The sequence below is a fragment of the Hemiscyllium ocellatum genome, chromosome 17 (genome assembly GCF_020745735.1).
Source record: "Hemiscyllium ocellatum isolate sHemOce1 chromosome 17, sHemOce1.pat.X.cur, whole genome shotgun sequence".
Classification (NCBI taxonomy): Eukaryota; Metazoa; Chordata; class Chondrichthyes; order Orectolobiformes; family Hemiscylliidae; genus Hemiscyllium; species Hemiscyllium ocellatum.
The window spans coordinates 31,938,605-31,965,339 of NC_083417.1; the positions used below are offsets into that span (position 1 = coordinate 31,938,605).

General features: G+C 39.6%; 1 protein-coding gene across 3 annotated transcripts in view; it reads right to left on the reverse strand.

Annotated features, from left to right (window-relative positions):
- Window positions 1-26,735, reverse strand: part of zfpm1 (zinc finger protein, FOG family member 1) — a 269,811-nt gene that overhangs the window by 60,979 nt on the left and 182,097 nt on the right. For all 3 annotated transcript variants that reach the window (XM_060838057.1, XM_060838058.1, XM_060838056.1), the window contains exon 4: window positions 1,042-1,178. In XM_060838057.1, the coding sequence (XP_060694040.1) occupies window positions 1,042-1,178 (137 nt within the window). The remainder of the gene's footprint in view (window positions 1-1,041; window positions 1,179-26,735) is intronic.

The following is a 26,735-nucleotide window of genomic DNA, read 5'->3' on the forward strand; positions in this document are numbered from 1 at the left end:
ATCACACTTCCAAAGGTATTTCCAATTCAGTTAGAATTGTTTTCAGTGCTTCTCAAATCCACCTTTAATCAACAGGGCAATAGATCTTATTCCTCTACAGGTTGAGAGCATTCCTGCTCATGTCCAATGCTGTGACAATCACTTTACTAAGTGATTTAGCAGCATCCTGCTCATCAAAGGATCAAGTTCCTGTTTTTGAAATCTGGATTGCTATCTGCATCTTGACTTCTATTTGAGAGATTGCAACACTATAATTGTTCAAATGGAGCAATACATTGTTCCACTCTGGCACAGAAATATATTTCAGTTTAAACTACATTTGACAGGTTGAACCAACTTTTGAATTTATATTACATAAAAACTTGCCAAGAAAAATAAATTCAAATATACCAATATGACATGAGGCCAGTGGAAATGTGAAGACACTTTATAGAATTAAGAACATCAGTCAAAGAGACTGCTCAAAATTTGGTCATGACAAAGATAGCTGCACCGTGTTGAGTGCTGCAATTGTATTTTTTGAACGTATGTTCTCCTTTAAACTGCTACAATAGCTCAGCCATAGAAAAACACCTTTTTTAACTAACGCTGACAATTCCTGTGCCTTGAGACTGACAAATGAGTACTAAATTACAAGCAACTATAGGCTATGCATCAGACAATAGGAACTAGGTTGAAAACTAATTAACTAAAAATTAATTCAACTCAAAATAAAACAGTAAAATAATTTATCTTAAGCAAAATGGAAATGCTAATATGTTGTGCACCTTCAGAGGATGATGACATCAACAATTTATTGACTGTAGTACAATCAGACATTCAATGGTTGGCAATGTGAAGCAAATGGCAGCAGTTTACAGTTGTTGGAGTTAATGAGTCAACTTATGGAGAACCATTGGAGTATAAAGAAAATACTTTATAAAAGAGATTCACAGTTCTAATTCTATGCATAGAAAGCTCAGAGTTTCAAAATTAATTTCTTGCCAGATAAATGTACCAACTTTATGACATAAACAATGGTACACAAAAATTACATCCTACCGAACTGTCACTTTCCAGGGTACTTTTGTCACTGCTGTTTATCGAACCTTCATATGGACCCCAGGTTAATCCTTTTGCCAGGTTCTGACATGCACGCACTTGCATTTCACTGTCCAGTTGATGTAACTCCAGAGACTCTGGTAAAATGAAATTTAAATAGAATAATTTAAATACATCCTTGACTGCCTGTACTGTGTTACATAAATTTCACCAAAGATAAAACAAAGACAAGTGTTCCCTTCAACAAACTTAAAACAAAGAAAATTTGAGATAAGCAGCACAAGTTTGTAAGGGAAGCACTCTATTCCTCATCTGAAAGTAAATATAGGATGGACAGAAGCAGCATTCTAAAGTTGTTTCATATTGATCCACCATATTGTCCCTCTTCAAATTCACTGCCATCATCCATTGCAATAATAGAATCTACTGGAATGAGAAATAGGAATTCTAACACACATCTATACATTTCAGTCAACCAATATTTTAAAACAATTCAATAGATGGTAGATCCTATAAAATAACACTATTTCTTCCCCACTCCCTGACCATTTAACATCTTTTGCAAGAAAGAAGGATTTGAAAAATAACAGGAACTTCCTTTGATTTAAGTTCATTGGCATAGAAACAAGCCAATTTAAAAGAAATGGCCATCTGAATGTACAAACCAAATCAAATTAATCAGCTGCTGATCACATTTTGTTAAGCAAACTGGCCATCTTTCATAAATGCTGTCCAATTTTATATCACTTTCATTAGTGTAGACAGTTCCTTCTTTCTCTACCAGGTTCAGTTTTCTTAAAATAACATTATTTGTAATGACCACATGTTCACTTTTGGTAGTCTCCAGTAAGAACAATGATTCCTCCAGAAATATCCAGCTGTTACGTGATACATTTGAGCTATTCCTTTCTTTAATGGGGTATTTCTTCTAAAAAGTGCTGGTCACAACATGTTGTTTGTCTTATTTCATAAAAATGACCAACTACTGACCAAAACTCAATTATAACAAAATAAACTAAAAAGAATTTATTAGGAATACTCCTGATTCAATCTTCACTTTCATAACATCCACCAAACAGAATTCTGGTAACTAGCAAAAAAGGTTTTCTGGGGTCATCATGCACAGATTTTTATTGCAGTTATGCAATGCAAACACACCTCACAAAAACTGCCAGGTAAATACTTCTCATTAGCATAAGGTAAGATGTACTAAGAATAAAATGGAAATGATTCAACTGCTTGCAATTTTGTGTAAGATTAATTTGAATGAACAGTTCTGTTTTCCAGCATCTACACTATGGTGTCATGTATTTGCTTGATTTAGGAGAGCAATATATTCAGTAAAACTTCATTTAAAACAAATTAAATCCACAGCAAATACAGATCATGCTCAAACATTCCCATTTCCAGTCTCAGGGTAGGTACATTAACTTGAGATTAACTGGCCTACACACGGGTAGAAATATACATTAGGCTGGATTTTAAAGTCACCTGCTGGACACAGTTTTGACAATAGGGGTGGGTGTAAACTATGACAAGTGGCAAGGCCACTATTTTTCCACCTATACATCTAACCTCACCAAATATAAGAATTGACTAGCTATTAGTGGACTTAAAATGAAAAGTCTCCCTCAAACAGTGAGGTGCAGTGGACAAAACAAGGTCAGAAATCACAACACCAGGTTATAGTCCAACAGGTTTATCTGAAAACACAAGCTTTCGGAGCACTGCTCCTACAACTGGTGAAGTCACCCGAGACTCTGGAAGCTTGTGATTTCAAATTAAACTGTTGAACTGTAACCTGGTGTTGAGAGACTTCTGACTTTGTCTAATCCACTCCAACATCAGCACCTCCACATCATGGGGACACAACAGGAGCAAAGTGGATATCTGTATGAGATAGGATAGGAGCTAATAGCAAAGTTGGGAGGGGAGATGACTTCTCTAGACCTGAGGCAGAGGAAAGGCTGGTGGGGAGCAAAGGATGGGGAAGTGGTGCAGGGAGAAAAATGGTCTGAGGGCCAGAGCGGAAGCCCTGGGAGAGAGCAGGTGAGATGCAATCCATAGAAGAGGATGGCTGCGGCAAACAATGCTAAAGTGAATCTGACAGGATTAATTTTTTTTATTAACAGCATTAAAATGAAACAACATTCAGTGGGGTGACTTTAAATAAGGACTTATTATCAAATTGAGGCATATTGCATCATTAACACAATTAGCATATTCTGAACAGCTTGAAGACGCAATGCAGAAGGAACAATTACAACAGCCTCACATTTCTAAGAGACTTGGAAGGTATTACTCTACTTAATCACAAAGATATAATGATTAACAGTACTGTTTATTAGAGGGCTGACTGTAAGGTGGGGCCAACATTTCAGCATAGCAGCCAAACTATTTCACAAAAGAAATAATTCTTCTAGCTGTACCTGGTACATATTGCTAGGTTGTGTTTCCAGAAGATTTATCTCCCATTTTGTTTTATAAATATGATAATTCCTTGTGTGGTGCTTTTTTAGTATCAACCTTAGTTCAGTTGGCAGCATTCTTGCCTCTGTGTCCCCAGCTTCAGGGTTTAAGTTCCACTTCAAAGTTCCAGCAAAAACATCTGCACGGGCACCCCAATGCAGTACTGAGGGATTGCTGCACTATTGGAGGTGTCACCTTACTGACAAGATATTAAACGGAGACCCATCAGCCTGCCTGCAGAAGATCATACTGCACTATTTTGAAGAGTGCGGAAGCGATCCCTGGAGTCATGGCTAATAATAATAACTACAAAACTGACATCACACAATCATATTATCTAGTCAGTATCACAAAGCTTATTATGGGAATATTATTTGCCATGCCCATGTTTCGTTTATTTACATGGGCATAAATGCTGTTTTTGAGCATAAAGCCACATCTGTCAAATCCTTGCCTAATTATACACAGCTTAAAGCAAGAACACAGCATGTGAAGCAATATGCTGATGAGATTGTGTAACACCACTATAAAATACCTTTCATTGACAACATTCAAACCAATGAAATGTAAAATGCAAGAGTTCAATCACTAGCATGTGGATTCAAATCAATGGAAATGGACAAAAAGTCGAACAAAAAAATGTCAGCTGCTATTTGTCTCAGAGAGATGACTCAGATTGGTCACCCTAAAAGGCTTCATTCATTCCATAAATTGTCCTTGCCCTGTGTTCCATTCCTGGGTCTCGATCTTGGCTGTGCCTCGCTTCCAATATTCTGTCTGCAGCACTTGGGAAAATAGTCAGCAGTTTATTGGCAAGACATCATTTGTAAATTCACCACAAATAAAGGAAGGCTAAGGAAACTTAGACCATGCCATTAGTACAAGGAACAGATGTACCACCATTGAAATTGCTTATTGTCCTATAATTATTTCACCAAAGCACAAATCAGATAATTAAATTTTACCCTCTGTCAAAAAATTAAGCACTGGTAATTTCATCAGTATGGATATATACTACCAGGAAATGATATTTAAGATTTTACAACATTCCATTTTTGTATACAAAGTATGAGACAGTTTAAGTAAGATTAACTCTTTCTGACTAACTCCACAAAATTACTTACACTTCAACTGCCAGTAGCTGCACTATCTCCTCCCCTGTGCTGCACCCAGTCCTGTCCTTAGTTCATCACTCATTCCAGGTCAGGCTACCATGGTGCAGAGATAAGACTGTTTGTTCGACATGCTCCATGTCAAAATACTAATCTATCTTCCATATATCAAACTCCACCAGAGCAAAATGCTCTGAAAAAGATAAACAAACCTTCCCAGCCAACAGTGAACTACTCTGCAGCTACTGCAATGACACTTAAACCACTTTCCCCAACCAAATTGTCAAACTATTTTATGGCTCCTGATGTGCCTTTGTTGTAACTAATCAAACAGGATAGCAATGAACAACAAATGAAGCACATGAATGTGATCTCCAGAAAATGTTTTTATTGGAGTGGATACAACAATGACGTCAATATCTTGAAAATATCAAATAATCTGTCTCCTTATTATGCTGTAACGTAAAAAGTTTCTTATAGTCTGTAGCAAACAAAGAAAGAAAGATTTGGCAACCTTTCAGAAAAGCAGTTTCTGTCAAAGCATATTTTTCAGCTTGACAATACGTTGACATTTAGCTAATCCACATTTTCTCCCTAATGATCAACAGCATCTCCTCCAGTGTTTGCTTTCCCAATATTTTTTAATCCAAGTTGTTAATAGATGCAAAATATAATACCTAAACCTTTCCAGATAAAATACAAGACTGCAGAAATGCACTGTTCTGTTTCATAATTCATTACCGCAATGGAACAGCTTTAATAAATAATGGCTAAACGTAAGGTGGCATGCTGCACTTCCATAATTTTTAACTAACATTTTTACCAATTTTGACCCACCAAAGGTAATGAACAGTTTGTTTTTTTTCCTCAAAATACAAAACAACAGAATACACCAAAGATGCGTTTTACAAAACGGGGGACTGGGTTAGAATTATGTCATGATAACCATTGAAAGATAACAGTGAAAACATTTTTTAAGATGCCAGTCTGAAAGAAAAAATAAGACTAATGACACAAACATAAAACCTTAACTTTATAAAAGCAGGTTTGATGAAAGTCCAATGTTAAAGTGAACATTTCAGATTAAGATCATTATGTAACCCTACCCTCCAATATTATCTTAACTTTGACACTGTAGATAATACGCTTTCACGGATGACTGTATTGGTGCCATTTCCGGCTCTCTCCTTGAATTGGAAATGGTCATCAAATTTTGCTTCAAATTTAAACCCTTTCCTCACCTTCGGAATGTCCACCACTGACTCATCCTATTGTTGGCTTCTGTGCCACTATTTCTGGGGAAAGTCATTCCACAAACATTCATCACAGCCACCTCAACTGTGATTCCATACGTCCTACACACTGTTAGGACTCCATTACGTTCGTATGCTTTTACCATCTCTGCCACAACTATTCCAATGAGGCAACCTTACATACCAGCATCTCTGATACCAGCCTCAACAAAGAATTCCCAAGCGGTGGGTAATTTTTTATTTTAGATTAGATTACCCATAGAGTATAAACAGGCCCTCAGGCCCAACAAGTCCACACCGACCCTCTGAAGAGAAACCCAGCCCCCTAGATCTACCCCTGACTAATCCATCTAACACTACGGGCAATTTAGCATGGCCAATTCACCTGATCAGCACATCTTTGGACTGTGGGAGGAAACCGGAGCACCCGGAGGAAACTCAAGCAGATATGGGGAGAATATGCAAACTTCTCACAGACAGTTGGGCAAGGCTGGAATTGAACCCAGGTCCCTGGCGCTGTGAGGCAGCAGTGCTAACCTATAGAGTAGAAGGAGCAGCGCTCTGAAAGCTAGTGCTTCCAAATAAACCTGTTGGACTAGAACCTGGTATTGTGCAAACTTTGTACACCTCAGTCCAACACCAGCACCTCCAAATCAGGAGCTGCAAAAGCAGACTTCTGTCAGTCAAAGTTACATTCTTTGACAGCTAAATTGATACATTCATGTTATCAAATTTTTTTCAGACATAAAATGGAGGAGTCCTAGATTTGCAATTCTAAATCACATAACAAAACTAAAGCCATCGTTGGGCCTGAGGGCTACAAGCTTAACCAAGTAAGTCATATCCAAGTTTGCACAGTGTTGTTCAAGAGCAACAGCTAAACATTGCCTTGTTAAGCTTGATAATAAAGTCAAGTTACCAAAGTTTGAAATAAATGTTTAATACAACCAAAAAACAAATAGCTTGTGATTTCAACATGCAATCAATCAATCCAAATTTACAATTACATAATATTTTGAGTATCACATTACCCCTGGTTTGTTCTTCTGCTATGGAAACTAACATTTGAATTGCCAGATCAGGTACAAATACCCTGAATAAAGCATTGGAATATTCAACGGATATTTATTACAGCTCCTTATATAGACATATTAGTCGCATATATTGTATCTTGATGAATACTAAGCTGTATGCTTACAAATAGTACCATGCTTCCATCAGCGTGTGATACTTTAAGTGGCTCAAGATAAGATGGAGACTGAGACTTCTTTACTCTGGTTACATACTAAGATATGCTGATGACTTCATGAGCATGACTCTTGACGGTATACTACTGCATACCAGCTGTGAAGCATAACACAACGATATTCTCTTTAACGCCCTGAAATTTCCCACTTAACCCTCACCCCACCAAAATGCCCAAACCTCATCCAACCTCAGGTTATGAGCTGTGGTATTCAGAAATGCCCTGTTAGTTCCTGGACAGCCTTGGAGGGCTTGCAATACGAGAATGATTACATCATTAGCTTATGCAGTTGCTCTGTGGGACTTGATTGCAGTCTTTTGACCAGTTTTTACTTGAAGCCCTGTTGACAGAGTGTACAGAAGAATCTCCACCACGTCAGGTGCCCAACCATTTCCAAACTCTTCCCAATTTCTGGAACAATCTTAACACAGAGCTTTCTTACTTATTCTGTCTCAAAAAAAAAATCAAGCAGCTCAACTCAGGTGGTCAGAGTACTGGTACCAAATCTATAATGGTTTTCCAGACCATTAGATAAAAGTTCTTGCAAATATTATCTGAAGTTCTCCTTAAATGGTCGAGTGTTTAACCATCTTTAAAATCACAAATACAGAAGAAATGATCCTTTCCAATAAATAAATTCTTGGGTTTTCCTCATTAGTATCAATGATACCCCAGAGATAAGTAATGTTTCCACAATTTTCTTGAAAGACTAGAAACAATAAAAAAAATTAATGAGGGGGGATACTTCATGACAGGACACTGGAAAGGGAGCAGACCAATATTCTCCTATTCTGTAAATATACCACAAAGAAGGGACAAGGACTTGGTTTAATTGAAGATCTTTGCTGGATTTATTTGCAGTTGAAGTATTATACACAGTACAGAATGATTCTAGACACAGCCAGTGCCTCGAGTGCTCTTGCGTAGCGTCTGTAGTCATGTGATAAGCTCCAGGCACTTGACTTATTTACAAAGTTAAAAATCCCACAACGCCAGGTTATTGTCCAACAGGTTTAATTGGAAGCACACTAGCTTTCGGAGTGACGCTCCTTCATCAGGTAATAGTCAACTATCACCTGATGGAGGAGCGTCACTCCAAAAGCTAGTGTGCTTCCAGCTAAACCTCTTGGACTATAACCTGGTGTTGTGTGATTTTTTTAACTTTGTACAGTCCAGTCCAACACCGGCATCTCCAAATCATGACTTATTTACATGTTGAGTTCATAAAGGACATCACCCCAAAGGTGTTAATTCAACATGAAGGACTCAGAATGAAGGATATTACCTCTGCAGTCTGGAATAAGTGACTCATGAGATTACGATTATTAAATAATCTAACCATGAGAATCAGATCATACCAGTCATGACAAAGATCAAAATCAATAAATGATATCAGCCAAGTATTAAAATCATGGAATTTTACAAGTAGCAAAATAAGTAACTCAGTGATTAGGTAGGAGTTTAGGATGAAAAAAAGCTTTTCTTGTGCTGTCTATGGAACATGGGTGCTCAGCAACCAGCATGCCTTTCGAATTGCTTTCTTGCCTTGCTATCCCCTAGAAGTGAAACTCAATGATCTATTAGATACTAATAGTTCAAATGATCTTTCATTATCAGCTGTAACAAAGTCCATTTTCCAGCCTATCTTGGTATCAGTAGCATTTGTGCTTTGTTTGCTTCAGTATCCACGTTAATACAGTTTGATTATCTTATCTTCCCATCAGCACCCCAGCCCCCACACTGAGTCTCTCAATTCAATTGGACTTCACCTAGTCATGTGACCTTAAATTTATCAGAATAATTCCTATCACTAGGATCATTAACCAAATTCTGCAAGGTATCCAGGCTGTTTACTTTTGATAAAGTCTCAGAAAATAACAGTTGCTGTCAGCACCATTTATCTAGCAAATGGATTTCTTTTGTTCGTACACAAGTTCAGCTCTCTACAACAAAAATATTTCTGATAAGTTCATTCAGGATCATTCTAAGGCCCTCGCATGTAAAAAGATCAAGGGACAAGATTAAATGGGGCACAACAACCTCAGGGTCAGGTTAGATATCATTTAAAATGGGTCATGCCTTTTACGACGGAAACAAATTGAAACGTCTTGTATTTCAGGACATTGCTGGATGTGTATCTTTAAGTGTTGTCACTTTCAGTTACACTGAATAATGTATTTGTCAGTTTCTCCCACCTCTCTGTTTAAGGAGTGACCATGGCTAGCTCAAGTTTCTCATGATAAAGATCAGAGCCACAGCAATTACCCATTAACAATACACAATTGGAAGTCATGACTGTAATGAGGGTTCTACAACACACTTTGGATAGGATGGGGGATGGGAAGTCAGAGCTTTCAGTGATAATTTGTAATCCAATCATTTCACCACAATGGTGTTTGGAAATTCATGCAGTTGTTACGTTATTGACATTCACTAACTTTTCCATAAATGAACAGTAGTTGAGGGTAATATCTCATTGCAGTCCCTTCTTTGGGCAAGGAGCAAAAGGAAGAAAAGAGAAAGAGTGGGGTCTTGTGGTACAGTGACAGTGTTGCTACGTTTGGACCAGATGGGTTCAAGTTCCACCTACGTGGCATGTCATAACGTGTTCGCACAGGTTTATGAAAAATAAAAACAAGCCTAAGATCAATAGACTCACTTATACAGCAAAATCCATCTCTGCAGTGAGCAGCTGAGTCATGACAATGCTTGTAAATTGCTTTACATAAGTCACTCGATTTCAAATTAATTAATACTTGTAAGGATCTGTGATACTTCAGAGAGGTATGATAAAATGCTACATAAATGTAAAAGTAGCACATTGTAAAGTTGCTGGCTCAATCACTGATTTATGCTTTATTAGCTGGTCTTAACCAGTGCAACCTAACTGGATGTGATGCCCTTACAATGACAGCATACGCAGTAAAATGGCTTAATTACTGCCATAAGGAAGCCTTAAGTATGAAAAACAACAATTTTCCCAAAGGTAACTGATGGCCTCAGCTACAGCATTGTGTCCAGCTCTAGTGCCACGTTTGAGGAAGGCATCTGAGCAAGTCCAGAAAAGATTTGTGCGAATGGTCTCAAGTTGAAGTAGATCAGTTATGCAGATGGGTTACACAAGTTGCAACTGTTTTCCTTACTGAAGGTTGACGAGATTTAATGGAAGCATTCAGAATCATGAGGGGGCTAGACAGAGTACATAAAGAAATAAACATCCCCACCGCAGAAGAATCAAGAACACAGGGCATAGATTTATGAAAACTGACAAAAGAAGCAATGGCAACATGAAGAACAAAACATTTTTATGCAGCAGTGATTAGAATCTGGAGTGTGTTGGCGGCTGTTATACTTGAAGATTTCAAGAGGGAATTGGGTTATTACCTACTGACAGCCAGCACAGAAAAAAAACAGGCCAAATAGCTTCCTGTGTTGCAACAATTCTGTAACTAGCTGTCATGGAACTGCATCCTAAGTCAACATGGGTCCTCAATGTTTATATAAAATAATCAAGTGCATATTTTATCTCATCGAAAACGATCTAATTCCTGCAAACTGACCATTGGCTCATTCAAGCATCATCCTTTCGGACAACTTGCTTACACTGTGATTCGGATGCCTCACATCTTTGCATGCCTTCTTCATTTTCCTCTACTGCAGCTGAAATTTCCATGTTTGCATCTCTGCACTTCTGGCAGCAAGTCACACTGCACTGTTAGTGAGGCAATGCTTGAAAACAGGACTACAGCCATCTTCTCAGTTAAAAAGTAGTGGAACATTCATAGAAGTCAAATAAATAAAATTATCTAAACCTTACATTTCAAAATAAATCCTTGTCAACAGTTCCCCTCACAATAATGTAGTCATGCAAAAGTTCACAACTATTAAGAATCAAAGCCTAACAGGCAAGCATGGAATGTACTTTGCAAAGATCATCAGAAAATAAATCCATTCTATCCAAAATTTAATCAACCTAAAAAGAATAAATAATTTCTCTATGATTGGGACAGTCAGCTGATTTTGACATTAAATGGTTTGTCCATTTTCACTTTTTCGAGTAAACAGAATGGAGTTCTGATATAAAACTCAAAAAAAAGCTTTCACCTATTAAAATGTCCAAAGGTGAACCCAGAACACAATCCCAAAATCCCAGTACTGCCTTTAATAATAACCTTCCAAAAGTCCCAATCAATAAAATGTCTCCCTAGGAATTCCTAAACTATAGAACTCATCTGCAGCATAGAGAGCCATGTGCAGATACCCATGTGGAAAATACTTTCAGCCTACAGCATTAAAACAAGTGTAAATTGAAATAGATATTCGATGGGCCAAGTTGCTCAAAGTATTTGAGAACATTCCATCCACTCCATTCCAAATGTTAGTTGTCTTATCTACCTTATATTTTCTTTCCACATTTCAGTATCAGTACTTCAGTTCTCCTGTGAAGGCAAGACTCTGGCAGTTTTGTTTCAGAGTTACATTAGGTACCACAATTGAAGTTCATAACATCCTTTTGATCAGCAAAAAAATAGTCTGCTGAGCTGAAACTAATAATTTAAGGGCATTACTATATAAAGCCAACAAGCATCGAATAAAATGTTAGACTTAGCTTGGCTGCACCATAAAATGAGAAGCCAAAACAGCCTATTTGGTGTGCTTGTAGATCACATCCTGAATTGTTTTGCTGTTTTTGTTATTAGTTTACATCAATGTTGTTTCTCATTGACACAAGAGCAATCTCTTGCCTTTGAATAGAAGGTTCAAGCCTCACTTAATAATCTGAAATAAATATCTAAACAAGCACTTGTGTATAATAATTTGGAAGTATTACACAGCTCTGGCAATTCAAATGGATGTAACGTTATTCTTAAAAGAACAACATTAGGTTATTCCAGTGACCAGGACAAGTGACACCAAGTAAAACTAAGTCACACAAGAGCTTAAATTGTTGCAGAAATTCAGCTGACCTGACAGTGTCTATAGATAGAAATAGGGTTAATACTCAAGTCCACTGACCCTTTTTCAGAATAGTTCTGCCAGATCTTCTTAGATTCTCCAGAAACTTCTGTTTTTGTTCATTTCAGATCTCCCACATGCACAATTTTTTTTAAAACAAAATCTGGGAATTCAATTTACTTATTTTTCATGGGCCTTACGAGCGAATTGGCTGTAAGATGTGCACACATAATAGCGATTGAATGTCTATGGTGTTCCACTTTAAATGAAACCTGATGAAAGCCCTTGGATACAAGGTTCTACGGAAATGCAACTTCTTCTAAATGTTTTGCAGCAACAATTAGAGACATAAATAAAAATCTTTCCAAGAGCCAACTATAGGCAAGGACATTTAGTCACACTCATTTGCTGCTGTAAGTTCAATCATGGAGTTCCATAAATGATTTTAAATGACACTCGTTCTGTATTGACAAAATTCATTTTTTAAAAATAAGTTTTCAAAGTCGGGACTTCTATCCCAATCGCAAATGCACCAAATCATGAAAGTTTTTGTTGTTTATGGTGACATATTCCAAAATACCTTTGCTTCCAAATAATAAATTATTCAAAAGTTCTATAGGGAACTGTAAAATGACGAATTTTGGTGCCAAAAACATTTACACAATCTTAAATCAAATCTGTACTCTCCAGAGTTAGTCATGAATAGTTTTCAACGTGAAATATTAACTCTGTTCTATTCACAGATATATCAGATTTTCTAACTTTTTTCAACATTGTTTATTTAACATCAGATTTTCAGAATTTTATTTGAGTCCCATATTATTTAAAATAGCACTTGATAGATCGATTATTTTAAAACAACATTGTAAGTAACAGCCCCGCCTGTCTATGTTTGAAATACAGCTCTATCCAAGACAGATCTGATGGTGTGAAGTAAATGGAATACTGGACCAACTCTTTTTTAAAGTCATCATCTCCACAATCAATCTGTGCAAATTTGTGCAATAACCACAGGTGAACAAAGATATCAGTATTTGCAATGAAAGCACTATCTTTATTTCCTTTTAAAAAAATACACTCCCCATATTTACTTTGTAATGACTGTAATTACCAGTCAGTTAGATTAACTATTAACAGGTGATCAAACTATAGAGGGAAATTTACTTTTTAAGATGAAAAAGATCACAAAGGTTGAGACACATGGCAGGAAGCAGATCACAATTTTTGAGAAAATAATTATTTAAATTTTCCCAATGCTACAGCCGCCCCTATTTGTGCTTTTAGTATTATATTCTGTACTCAAATCAAATAAAACAAATGACTTTAAAAAATGAGGTCAGTTCAGATTACAACGGGATCTTGATGAGATGGCTCAATGGGCTGAGAAGTGGCAGATGGAGGTTAATTTAGATAAATGCGAGGTGCTGCATTTTGGGAAAGCAAATCCCAGCAGGCCTTATCCACTTAATAGTAAGGTCCTAGTGGGTGTTGCTGAACAAAGACATCTTGGAGTGCAGATTCATAGCTCCTTGAAAGTAGAGTCGCAGGTAGACAGGATAGTGAAGAAGGCGTTTGGTATGCTTTCCTTTATTGGTCAGAGTATTGAGTACAGGAGTTGGGAGGTCATGTTGTGACAGTACAGGAGATTGGTTAGGCCACTGTTGGAATATTCTGTGCAATTCTGGTCTCCTTCCTATCAGAATGATGTTGTGAAACTTGAGAGTCCAGAAAAGATTTACAAGGATTTTGCCAGGGTTGGAGAATTTGAGCTTTAGGGAGAGGTTGAATAGGTTTGGGCTGTTTTCCCTGGAGCATCGGAGGCTGAGGGGTGAGCTTGAGGTTTATAAAATCATGAGGGGCATGGATAGGATAAATAGACAAAGTCTTTTTACTGGGGTGGGGGAGTCCAGAACTGGAGGGCGTAGGCTTAGTGTGAGAGGGGAAAGAAATAAAAGAGACTTAAGGGGCAACCTTTTCACACAGAGGGTGGTACGTGTATGGAATGAGCTGCTAGAGGAAGTGGTGGAGGCTAGTACAATTTCAACATTGAAAAGGCACCTGGATGGGCATAGGAATAGGAAGGGTTTGGAGGGATATGGACCAGGTGCTCACAGGTGGGACTAGATTGGGGTGGGATATCTGGTCAGCATAGACCAGTTGAACCGTAGGGTCTGTTTCCATGCTATACATCTCTATGATTATGACTCTATATCCTTTTATTTACTGCCTGCTTTCTCTTAAACTCACCTTTTCCAAAGGTGAAGTTAATTCTTTAATCAGGCATAGTCCCATGGCCACTGACCAACATACACCCAAGTGGGCTTGAGTTTCACATATTGCCAAGCTATTTCATTAAGTTATTAATTATTACAGTTGATTCAAATGTTAATCCAAAATTCATATGTTCGTTTTCAGTAGGTTGCTACTGGATAATAGGCAGAAGTGGGTACTGCAGATACTGGGGATTAGAGTCAACATTAGAGTGGTGCTGGAAAAGCACAGCAAGTCAGGCTGCATCCGAGGAGCAGGAAAATCGACATTTTGTTCAATTAAAGGACCTTTGCCTGAAATGTCGATTTTCCTGATCCTTGGATGCTGCCTGACATGCTGTGCTTTTCCAGCACCATACTAATCTTGCCACTGGATAGTGAATAGGGGACAACAGCCCTTGTTGATTTCTTCTACTTAACCTTAGTAGCCCTGATACAAAGGTAGCTCTCAACTACTTTAATTCATTTTAATTAACCTATAGGAAGTATACTGAGACCTGACAGGTCTATTTAGCTCAACTACTGTTTTAATCAGCTGAACAATTATGGAAGCTTATGTTTGACTGTTCAACTCAAAAGGAGATTTTCAACTTTAAAAATCACTGGAAATGATCAATACAAATTTATGCCAGATACCTTGAGTGCTACAAGGCTTACAGAAACACTTTTAGGCTTCAAAATGCTAACGTGAACTTGCTCCGACAGATAGAATAAAAGTTTCTCTTCATCTCAAAATCTGTGATCCAAAATTAATTGTTGTCAGAAGCTTCGTTATAGGAGCAAAGTTATACTCAATCACAGAATTACAGTGCATCATCAATATGTGCAGTTAACAAAACAGACTACTGAGCATTTTTGTAGAAGTACCAACTGTAAGTCATTATTCAGAAATCCATGCAGCACACTAGAGATTGGTAATTTAGCAAATGGTACTTACTGGGCATTGTGCCCATTCCTCAGGAGTCCAACAATTCTTTCTTACACTTTTATTGGACTATAAAAATAAAGTCGGGAGGAAGTCCTTTTTGTTGAAAGTACTCTGTTTTGAATCAGAAAACAGCATGCATTTAAGAAATGCCCCTGATGATTCAGTGACTGTGTCAACTTTATTGTAACCAATGGCATTAATGACACAACCTTGCATGGTTACTCTCTTAGGTGTTCCAAAGAATTTCGTAGGAACCTTATCAACCAAAATGTGACAGCAAACTTCACTCATAGTTATTAAAATTCAAACTAAAATTCAATCAAAGAGTTGGGCATTAAGAGGCATAATAGTGACGATATAAAAATATGGTTAAAGGAGGAAAATCCCATGCTTTGAATCTAGGTAGTTGAGAACACATCCAATGAAAAGTGATTATGATTGGGGATGCCAAACAGGTGTGATTTGGAGGAGCTCAATGACTGTACAGCTGGAGTAAGAGCAGGGATTTCTGCAGATGCTGGAATCTGTACTGAAAACAAAAAATGCTAGTGATCACAGTGAGTCAGACAGCACCCACAGAGTGAGAGCAAGCTAACATTGTGAGTCTCAATGATTCTTCATCAGAGCTGAAGTGTGGAGGGGGAGCAGCATCTATGCTATAGTTGGGGTGGGTGTGGCAGTGGCGGGGTGCGGCAGTGGTGGTGTGCAGAGTGCTGGTAGAGAAACAATGGTAATAGTTCAGATTAAGTGATCGGAATGTGAGAATGGTAGAACAATAGTGTTTCTAACTGCCAGAACCGAAAGAGCAGACAGTCTCATAGGGGTGGTGGGAGTGGAGAGAGGACATGGTAACAGAGTGTAACAAATAATACTAAAAGAAAGGGATGGAATGGGATTTGGTTCACAATTTGAAGGTGTTAAACTCAATATTAAGTCCAGAAGGCTATAATGTGCTTAGTCTGAAGATGTGATGTTGTTACACTGTGATTCACTGGAGTACTGCAGCATGCAGAGGACAGATAAGTGGGCATGTGAGCATGTTGAAATAACCAGCTACAGGAAGGTTGGGGTCATGCTTGCACATGGACCAGAGGTGTTCTACAAAGTGATCAACCAGTTTGTAGTTTCTCCAATGTAGAGTACGCCACATTGGGTGCAACAAGCACAATACACAAAACAGGGATGATATAGGTGAAATGCTTCCCATTTATCATAGACGATTCAACACCTGTCCCCTCACCTCCTCCCTGCTCTTATCCAAAGGCTTAAACAGTCTTTCCAGGTAAAGCATTTCACCTATACGTCTTCCAATCTTGTCTATTGTATTTGCTGCACCCAATGTGGCCCACTCTAATTTGGAGAAGCCAAACACAGACTGGGTGATCATTTTGTAGAACACATTAATGCTGTCCCTGCACACTTCACTTCAGCTCTGATGAAGAGTCATCTAGTCTCAAAATGTTAGCTTGATCTCTCTCCATGGATGCTGTCTGAATCTGAAATTCCTGGGAATGACATCAGACCCGGCCATAGAGGGATTTGAGACTAAGAATTTTAAAACAGAAACGTTGGAGAACAAGGTGCTGATTGAAGTCAACGAGCAGAAGTGTGATCATTGCATAAGACTTGGTACAAGTTGGGATAAGGCAACAAAGCTTTGGATAAGGTAAGCTTTATAGATGGTAGAAGATAGCAGGTCAGCCTGTCCTTGGAACAGTCACATCTAGAGGTATGTAAAGGCATACAGGAGGTTTTCAGTAGATCAGCTAAGAGGGGACAATTAAGAAATGCTATCGAGAATAAGTAAGCTCTAGTGATGGCGTGAATGTGCAATCAGAAGTTTATCTCAGAATCAAATATCACATCAAGTTTGTGAATAGTCTGGTTCAGCCTCAGACAGTGGATGAGGAGAGGGACAGCTTCAATGGTGAGGAACAGAGGTTTTGGCGAGTATCTGAAGACAGTGCATTTTGTATTTCCAATTTTATTGAAGAAAATGTTTCTCCTCAGACTGCAGTGGTAATTAAGAATGACTTTCTACAAAACAACAGGTACAGTCTTAATATAATGACTGGAAGGTTTCAACCATGCTGCAGTCCATGGCTATAATTATACAGCGTCTTTGACCACGTATTTTCAAAATTTAAAACATAGAATAAATATAATCATCATAAGTGTTAATGCAGTAGCCAGTGAAGAAAGCATTTTTTAAAACTGCCTCATTTGTTGATGAACCAGATTAGGGTGAGAATCGCAGGATTGCTCTTCAGATGATTCAGTTTGTAGATCTCTGCAAGTTATGGGAAATGCATAGGAATTTTTCTTTTAGTATTTGGGGATAAACTGTCAGATGTGAGACATCCTTGTGCCAGTTATGACATGGATTGTCTGGAAGTCTTGAGATCATAGAAAAACAGGAAATGGAAGATAAATGATGCACGTCAAGGAAGGAAGAGATAGAATGTCAATAGGAATAAAGGAAAAGGAAGAAAAACAAAGCAGAGGAGATGAGCAGACATTTATAAATAATCCGCTTAAGTATATTTTTCAAAACAATTCTCAATTTTATTAAAAGACATGTTTGAATTGTTTACTTTAACAGCTAAATTACATGTTTGCAGTTCTCACCCTCAAAATATGCAGTAAGATGGCAGGAAAACAATTTTTAAAAAGCTTGTATAATACTGTCAATGCTTGCCTGCTTCACAAGTCATTTGAAAGTCATTAATTTTAGTATTAAAGTAAATTTGACCAGTTTTACTGATTAAATATGAAGTTAGAATCCATGATTCTGAAGACAACTATTTTTGTAAAGGTTATGGTTTAAGGTATATTTGTAAAGCCAAGGAGGTATGACAAAATTGCAGTTTTCAAATTATTGCATTGCATATCAGCAAGATAATTGAAATATATTTCTCAAGGTTGCTTTGTTATACATTACAACTGCAGGAGTCAACAAAATAATGCTTCTATTTTTTAATGTAAATTTTAAAATACAAACCTAAATTTAAACAATACTGTAAAAATGCTGACACTGTATAATTGAACATCATTTTATACAAGATGCTGTGTGCTTTTAATGTTTTAAATAAGATCATTTATATCTTATTTAAATTAATATGGTAATTAAAAGAAAGATTTATATTTTCATTGTTTCATACCACAGAAACAATAAGTTGGATCTGTATACATTAAAATACATCAGCAAATCCTAAACATTAGCATGTAAAAGATATTCTGATCTACAAATATAAATGGAAATTTTAAAAATAATCTTAGCATGCGTCTATAAAAAATGCACAATTACTATTGTGAACATAACTGAGATGCAGAAATTGTTCATAATTCTTATTTCTGAAACAAACAGCTAGCCTGCAAGCGATTTCTGTACAAGTGTGTGCTACTGTTTGACCTCAATACATGACAAAATGATGACTATTTCTTTGCACCCTCGTCCCTGTCTGTCAAAGAATCTGATCCCCTATCTCTAAACAATGTGGAGAAATACATTAGACAACAGTAGCTTTATGCTCGTTCTTTATACACCCACTTCCGTTCTGTAGCAGTTATCAAGTTTCAGAGCAAAGGAATACTTCTCAAATTGAATTCCTACTAGCATAGTTCTACTGTTGTGCTGTACAGATTTCTTACATATGTACAGTATTATCACACTCTGGATCCTAGACTTTGAACTGCCTTGATTATTAAAAGATACATTTTTTTTAGATTAGATGACTGACTGACAGTGTGTACAAAGCAGGTATGGGTGCCATTCATTGAACTAGTAATTATTTCTAGCAATTTTCAATAATAGGGTCAATATTAATCTGAATTTAACCAGTTTGGAACAACCAATCCCACCTTAGCATTCTCATGGGTTAAGAAACATCCACCTAAAACAATACCGTTGAATAGGAGGAGGACATCCCAATGGTTCAAATCTGGCATGATTTCAAAAGAGGCTCACTTGTCAACACACACCTCAAAGATCTCCAATACAAGATAAACTTTTCCATTTATCACAATTGAAGAAACCCACAACATATTAAGGCTCTCTGCTTGATAATGAAATCGTTCCAAAGTAATTCAACGCTTGAGAGATTCCAGGGCTTTTTGAAGTACACAGAAAGCTAGGTACAATCACAAAAAATTGGAAAGATTGGCTCCAGTTCAGAGCATTTACATCAGGAGCTGAATTTTTTAAGCATCTTCAAGTCAGGAATAGAGGTGTATGCCCCTAAATATCAGTGTAAGATAGTGCGTCCATTTCAAGGAACAAATCCAGTACCAAGGATAACCACTAACCTGCTCTTCTTCTCCACGAGAAACTAAAACAGCTTAAACGTTAGCCAACAGCTGGAGCTTTATACTTTCTTAAAATGGACACCAGAAACTGACCAGCTGGACACTGGTGAGTACCCAGGGTGTACACCCAGTTTAAACTCAGAGGGAAGGGCTGGCAATGGGGCGCAATGGTCAGATTTGAGGCACAATTCTGAAGATGGTTAACACACTCTGCAAGTAGTAGGAGAAAGGCACAGGGAAAGAAAGAGGGACAGTAGACAGAGACCAAACCACAGCAGACAATCACCTGCTGAAGTTGGTACTACCAGGAGATGATGAGAACCAAAGCCTCAAGAGAATGTGGCTCATAAGACGTCTGACTTCTTTTGTTCATGAAGGCTTTGCACGTCACAGTCTTGGTTGTTATGTTAGTAGGAGTCAAAGCCATCATGATTTTCAGCTCCTAAGGACCAGCTGTGGACTTTACTGACATCTTAAAAATGGCTGCACACCACTGCATTTCACAGATCAGTGATGTCTTCTTTACCAAAGCTGGAGAACACATTAAATTAATGACAAATTAGTGGCAAAGAAGAGGAGTTATGCCGTATTGGGTTTTACTGATTCCCTTAGGTAATTGCACCCATACTGCCATTTAGGTATCAAGTTCCAACAAGATCCATTAAAAGGAAACTCTTGCACTCCTTCCATGTCCAACTTCTAAATGCAACAAGAGATTCCTTTGCAATGTACTCACGTTACTGTCAGCTGCTTTAACTTCTTCATCCTGTGCAAGTCCAGGCAACTTCAGTTCTGCACTCCAATCCTCAAACTGCATTGACGGTTTCTTTGGGAATAAGGTAAATGCCTTGGAGAGCAGACTACCCACTTTACTACTGGAGTACTCGTCACAGGCAACACAATTCATTCCACCTGCTTAGTATACAAACATTGAGCAAGCTTCTAAAGATGCAGTTCTGGTCCCTGGACCAGCCTGTTGCTGGACCTCCACTCACCTTGAACAAGAATCTTTTTCATTGTGACCGTTGGCTGAGCTCTCTGAAACATGTCCCTCCAGACAGATATAGAATTTAGAGATGGTGAGGACCTGTGAGGAAATGGTTCATCAGATGAGTAGCTGGAACAGAAGGTTAGAGAGGAGGAGGAGGAATTAGAAATGAAGAGAGAGGAGCAGGACAATTTGTTGGATGCTCAATCATGATCATATCGAATGGTGGATCAAGCTCAGAGGGCTAAATGGCCTACTCTGCTCTTACTTCCTATGTTTTTATGATACTGAAATGAGGGGTGCTGCTACTGCATGATGAGGTGGCATCCTCCTGCGGCCTTCTGAGGAGAGTATCTCTCGTGACTTCCAGCATTAGATCCAAGTCACATCATTGAAACAAGGAGCTAACCTGCAGCAGGTGCTAGGCATCCATTTCTGCTCTGACATCACTTCATTTGGAGAAGTGGAAAGTGTTGACACAAACCATGGAACTCTCCCTCAGGAAAACCAGCCTCAGTGATATTTGTGGTGAGGAGTTGAAATGAGCTCCTCATATCATCTGACCTGCTTTGCTTCCTGGCCTCACTGACTCTAAATGGACAGAACATTGAGCTCTATCAATTAAGGTCTTGCTCACCTGAAATTCTCAACTTTTAACAGTTTCTTAGACCTTTATCCCTCACCCAATACCAAAGTTTGGTTTCCGATCCAAAAAACTGACTTAGAACCAGTTTCTTATCTCCATTGCTAAAATTCAGTCCAATAAATTATTAACATCGCTGTGTGATGACAGCAAAGGAAAACAAAAGGTTCAGAAAATGGGTGGTTAGTGAGATTGTTTTTCGAGCAAGTGTAAAACCATCCAGCTCTACTGATTGAATTACAATAGTACAAAGAACTGATGGCAGAACAAAAAGACTAACCTCAAATGAATAAAAATTTTTGTAGCTCAAACTAATAAATGATAAACTAAGTTAAGTTTCCCATAATTAACATGCTTTTAGGGAAAGTTATTCATAGATAAGATTTATTTTTGAACATTAATTTAACAGAACCAAGTGGTACCGACTGATGGTTCTTTATCTGTCTTTTTTTGAGGGGCGATAAAGACTTTAGGTGTAATACATAGGTGTAACCTATATATTTAGATTAGATTAGATTAGATTCCCTACAATGTGGAAACAGGCCCTTCAGCCCAACCAGTCCATACCGACCCTCTGAATAGTAATTTCCATCTGACTAATGCACCCAACACTATGGGCAATTTAGCATGGTCAATTCACCTGACCTGCACATCTTTGGACTGTGGGATGAAACCGGAGCACCTGGAGGAAACCCACGCAGACACAGGGAGAATGTGCAAAGTCCACACAGACAGTCGCCAGTGGCTGGAATCGAACCTGGGTCCCTCATGCTGTGAGACAGCAATGCTAGTTAGTTTGTATATTTATATTCTTAGAAATGTTTTCCTCAGCTTGTTGCAAAATAAAGCAAAATTGAAATCAAGGAAAAAGCATGACTAAATTTAAAGTCTAGAGTGTGGTGCTGGAAAAGCACAGGTCAGGCAGCATCCAAAGAGCAGGAAAACCGACATTTCAGGCTAAAGCCAATTCTCCTGCTCCTCAGTTGCTGCCTGACCTGCTGTGCTTTTCCAGCACCACACTGCCATCTCTAATCTCCAGCACCTGCAGTTCTCACTTTCGCCTAAGTTTAAAGTCTGTCAATTTAGATTGGTTTGTGGCAGTTTTCATTCACCATTTTAAGATGTGCAGCATGGAGGAAACATACTGTTGCTCATTTTTCCTTATTTGAATTGGCATGGCTTTTAATCAATAATTGAGCAATTATGTTAATAGCTGAAGTGAGATCATCAGTCACAATTTTCAGAAATGGCTATTTTGGAGAAACAGAAGAAGAAATGAAAATATAGAAAGTCTAAAAATATGTTCAAGAAAGTCAATTATTGAAATAAAGTTCCATCATGCAAAGAAGTAATTTCAGTTAAAACTCATACTGCCTTTAGTTTCAGTTGCCAGCATAAGGCACACAAGGTAATCAAATTTGGGGTGGGCAGGGGGAGTGTGTGTGTGTGTGTGTGTGTGTGTGTGTGTGTGTGTGTGTGTGTGTGTGTGTGTGTGTGTGTGTGTGTGTGTGTGTGTGTGTGTAGATTATGCATACAAATATCCAAACAATATTTTTCCCACAGATCTAGGAAATTGCACACCTTTAAAATATAAAATTTTCCCTATATATTCAGCTTTGTGATTATCTCCTTAAAAATGCTCTCTTCAGCAAATAGATATCATATTCCAACAAGGAATTAAATTTGTAACCTGTAGAGATTGTTTCAATTACTCCACTAATTTACTTTGTGTCTGCGAATGGTTACATTATGCTTTCTTGTGAATCATGAATGTGTCATATGGTGATCACTGTGCTCTTTCAAGTATAATTAAGGAGGTTTTCATTTTGAGATCATAAAGCTGCAGTTATAATTGAGGAACTGTTATCTGTAGAAGGTGATAGTCTGTCAGCAGGCTGGAATTTTACTGCTGACTGTACAACACTGCAGGGCATCCAATGCCAGCATGACAGAGAGTGAGAAGTCTGGAATCAAATCTGGGCTGCACTTTGGAGTTGTACTTCAGCATTTTAAATTGATGTGCACCCACAAGCGTTTAACTTTGATCCAAAAGTGCCCTTTCTTATTTTAGAAGATGCCAGGGGCTTCACTAGCTCAAGAATTTCATAAACTATCTGAACATTGCCTTTCAATACAGGAGCTTATCTGAAATGCCTACTGAAATACTCCTCAAAATAATCAGGAAGGTTATTATTGCCATAGTGAGATCGGAATGAAGATTCACCAGAACTGTTCTCAGAATGGCAGGACTGGCCAATGAAGAGAGATTGGGCAAACTGGATGTCCTAGAGTTTTGAATAATGAGGTGACATCATCGAAACCTACAAAAACATTGAAAATCATAACCAGATGGATGCTATTAAGATGTTTCCCCTTGTTGGGGAAAGGGGGCACAATGTAATTTTTTATTTGCTCATGAGATGTGGATGTTGCTGACAGGGCCAACATTTATTGGCTATCCTTAGTTGTCCCGGAGAAGGTGCTGCAGTCCGTGTGGCATATGTTAATGCACAAAGCGCTAATGGAGGAAATTTCAGGATTTTGATGCATTGACCATGAAGGAGGAGCAATATATTTCCAAGTCAGGATGGAGAGTGGCTTGGAAAGGAACTTGGTGGTGGTGGTGTCACCAGGTGTCTGCTGCCCTGGTCCTCCTCAATAATAGTGTTTATGGGTTTGGAAAAAGCATGTGTAAGGGGCCTTGGTGAATTTTTGCCACGCATGTTGTAGATGGTATACTATTCAGCTACAATGTGTAGATAGTAAAGAGTGAATGTTTGTGGATATGATGCCAAACAAGCAAATTGCTATGCCCTGGATACTGTGAAGCTTCTTGAGTGTTGCAGCTGGACACATCCATGCAAGTGATTGTATTGGCCCTACGACATTATCTTGGTAAACTCCTGCAGAAACTCTCTGGAGCTGAGATGATGGACTTCCAACAACGACACTTACCTTTCCTTGTGCTAAATATGATTCCAGTTTTATTAGGACTCCTTGATGGCCAAATGTGGTCTTAATGTCAAGAACTAGCCCTCTCCCCTCACCTCTAGAATTCTGTACTTTTGTCCATATTTGAACCAAGGCTGCAATAAGGCCAGGAGCTGAGCAGAATCGAAACTGGACATCAGTGAACAGGTTGCTGTTAAGCAGGAGCTGCTTCCAAGCACTGTTGATGACCTGTTCCATCACTTAACCGATGATCAAGAGATGGGCAGTATTATGGAATCACAGAATCGTTACAGTGCAGATACAGACTATTTGACCCATGGAGTCTGCAATGAACCTCCAAATTTTGGATTAGAGTGGTGCTGGAAAAGCACAGCAGCTCAGGCAGCATCCGAGCAGGAAAATTAACATTCCAGGCAAAAGACCTTCATCAGGAATACAGGCAGAGTGCCTGAAGGGTGGAGAGATAAATGAGAGGAAGGTGGGGGTTTGGAGAAATTAGCATAGAGTACAACAGGTGAATGGGGGTGAGATCAAGGTGATAGGTCAGAGAGGAGGGTAGAGTGGATAGATGGACAAGTCATGGGGACGGTGCTGAGCTGGAAGTTTGGAACTGGGGTAAGGTGGGGGAAGGGGAAATGAAGAAACTAGTGAAGTCCACATTGATGCCCTAGGGCTGAAATGTTCCGAGGCGGAAGATGAGGCGTTCTTCCTCCAGGCATCAGGTGATGGGGGAGCAGCGGTGAAGGAGGCCCAGGACCTCCATCTCCTTGGCTGAGTGGGAGGGGGAATTGAAATGTTGGGGCACAGGGAGGTGTGGTCAATTGGCACTGGTATCCCAGAGATGTTCCCTAAAGCGCTCTGTGAGGAGGAGTCCAGTCTCCCCAATGTAGAGGAGACCGTATCAGGAGCAACGGATACAATAAACGATACTGTCTCAGACTCCTCCCTCCCCTTCCTAGACCTTTCCATTTCTATCTCGGGCGACCGACTCAACACAGACATCTATTATAAACCGACTGACTCCCACAGCTACCTGGACTACACCTCCTCCCACCCTGCCCCCTGTAAAAACGCCATCCCATATTCCCAATTCCTTCGTCTCCGCCGCATCTGCTCCCAGGAGGACCAATTCCAACACCGCACAGCCCAGATGGCCTCCTTCTTCAAGGACCGCAGATTCCCCCCAGACGTGATCGACGATGCCCTCCACCGCATCTCCTCCACTTCCCGCTCCTCCGCCCTTGAGCCCCGCTCCTCCAACCGCCACCAAGACAGAACCCCACTGGTTCTCACCTACCACCCCACCAACCTGCGCATACAACGTATCATCCGCCGCCATTTCCGCCACCTCCAAACGGACCCCACCACCAAGGATATATTTCCCTCCCCTCCCCTATCAGCGTTCCGCAAGGACCACTCCCTTCGTGACTCCCTTGTCAGATCCACACCCCCCACCAACCCAACCTCCACCCCCGGCACCTTCCCCTGCAACCGCAGGAAATGTAAAACTTGCGCCCACACCTCCACACTCACTTCCCTCCAAGGCCCCAAGGGATCCTTCCATATCCGCCACAAGTTCACCTGTACCTCCACACACATCATCTATTGCATCTGCTGCACCCGATGTGGCCTCCTCTATATTGGTGAGACAGGCCGCTTACTTGCGGAACGCTTCAGAGAACACCTCTGGGCCGCCCGAACCAACCAACCCAATCACCCCGTGGCTCAACACTTTAACTCCCCCTCCCACTCCACCGAGGACATGCAGGTCCTTGGACTCCTCCACCGGCAGAACACAACTACACGACGGCTGGAGGAGGAGCGCCTCATCTTCCACCTGGGAACCCTCCAACCACAAGGTATGAATTCAGATTTCTCCAGCTTCCTCATTTCCCCTCCCTCCACCTTGTCTCAGTCGGTTCCCTCAACTCAGCACCGCCCTCCTAACCTGCAATCCTCTTCCTGACCTCTCCGGCCTATCACCCTCACCTTGACCTCCTTCCACCTATCCCACCTCCATCGCCCCTCCCCCTAGTCCCTCCTCCCTACCTTTTATCTTAGCCTGCTTGGCTCTCTCTCTCTTATTCCTGATGAAGGGCTTATGCTCGAAACGTCGAATTCTCTATTCCTGAGATGCTGCCTGGCCTGCTGTGCTTTGACCAGCAACACATTTGCAGGATGTGCAGGTAAAACTTTGATCGATGTGGAAGGCTCCTTTAGGGCCTTGGCTGGAGGTGAGGGAGGTGGTGTGGGTGCAGGTTTTGCAATTCCTGCGGTGGCAAGGGAAGGTGGCAGGACGGGAGGGTGGGTTGTTGGGGGAGTGTGGACCTGACCAGGTAGTCACAGAGGGAACGGTCTTTGCGGAAGGAGGAAAGGGGTAGGGAGGGAAATATATCCCTAGTAGTGGGGTCCGTTTGGAGGTGGCGGAAATGTCGGCGGATGATTTGGTTTAAGCGAAGGTTGGTAGGGTGGAAGGTGAGCACCAGGGGCATTCTGTCCTTGTTACGGTTGGAGGGGTGTGGTCTGAGGGCGGAGGTACGGGATGTGGACGAGATGCGTTGGAGGGCATCTT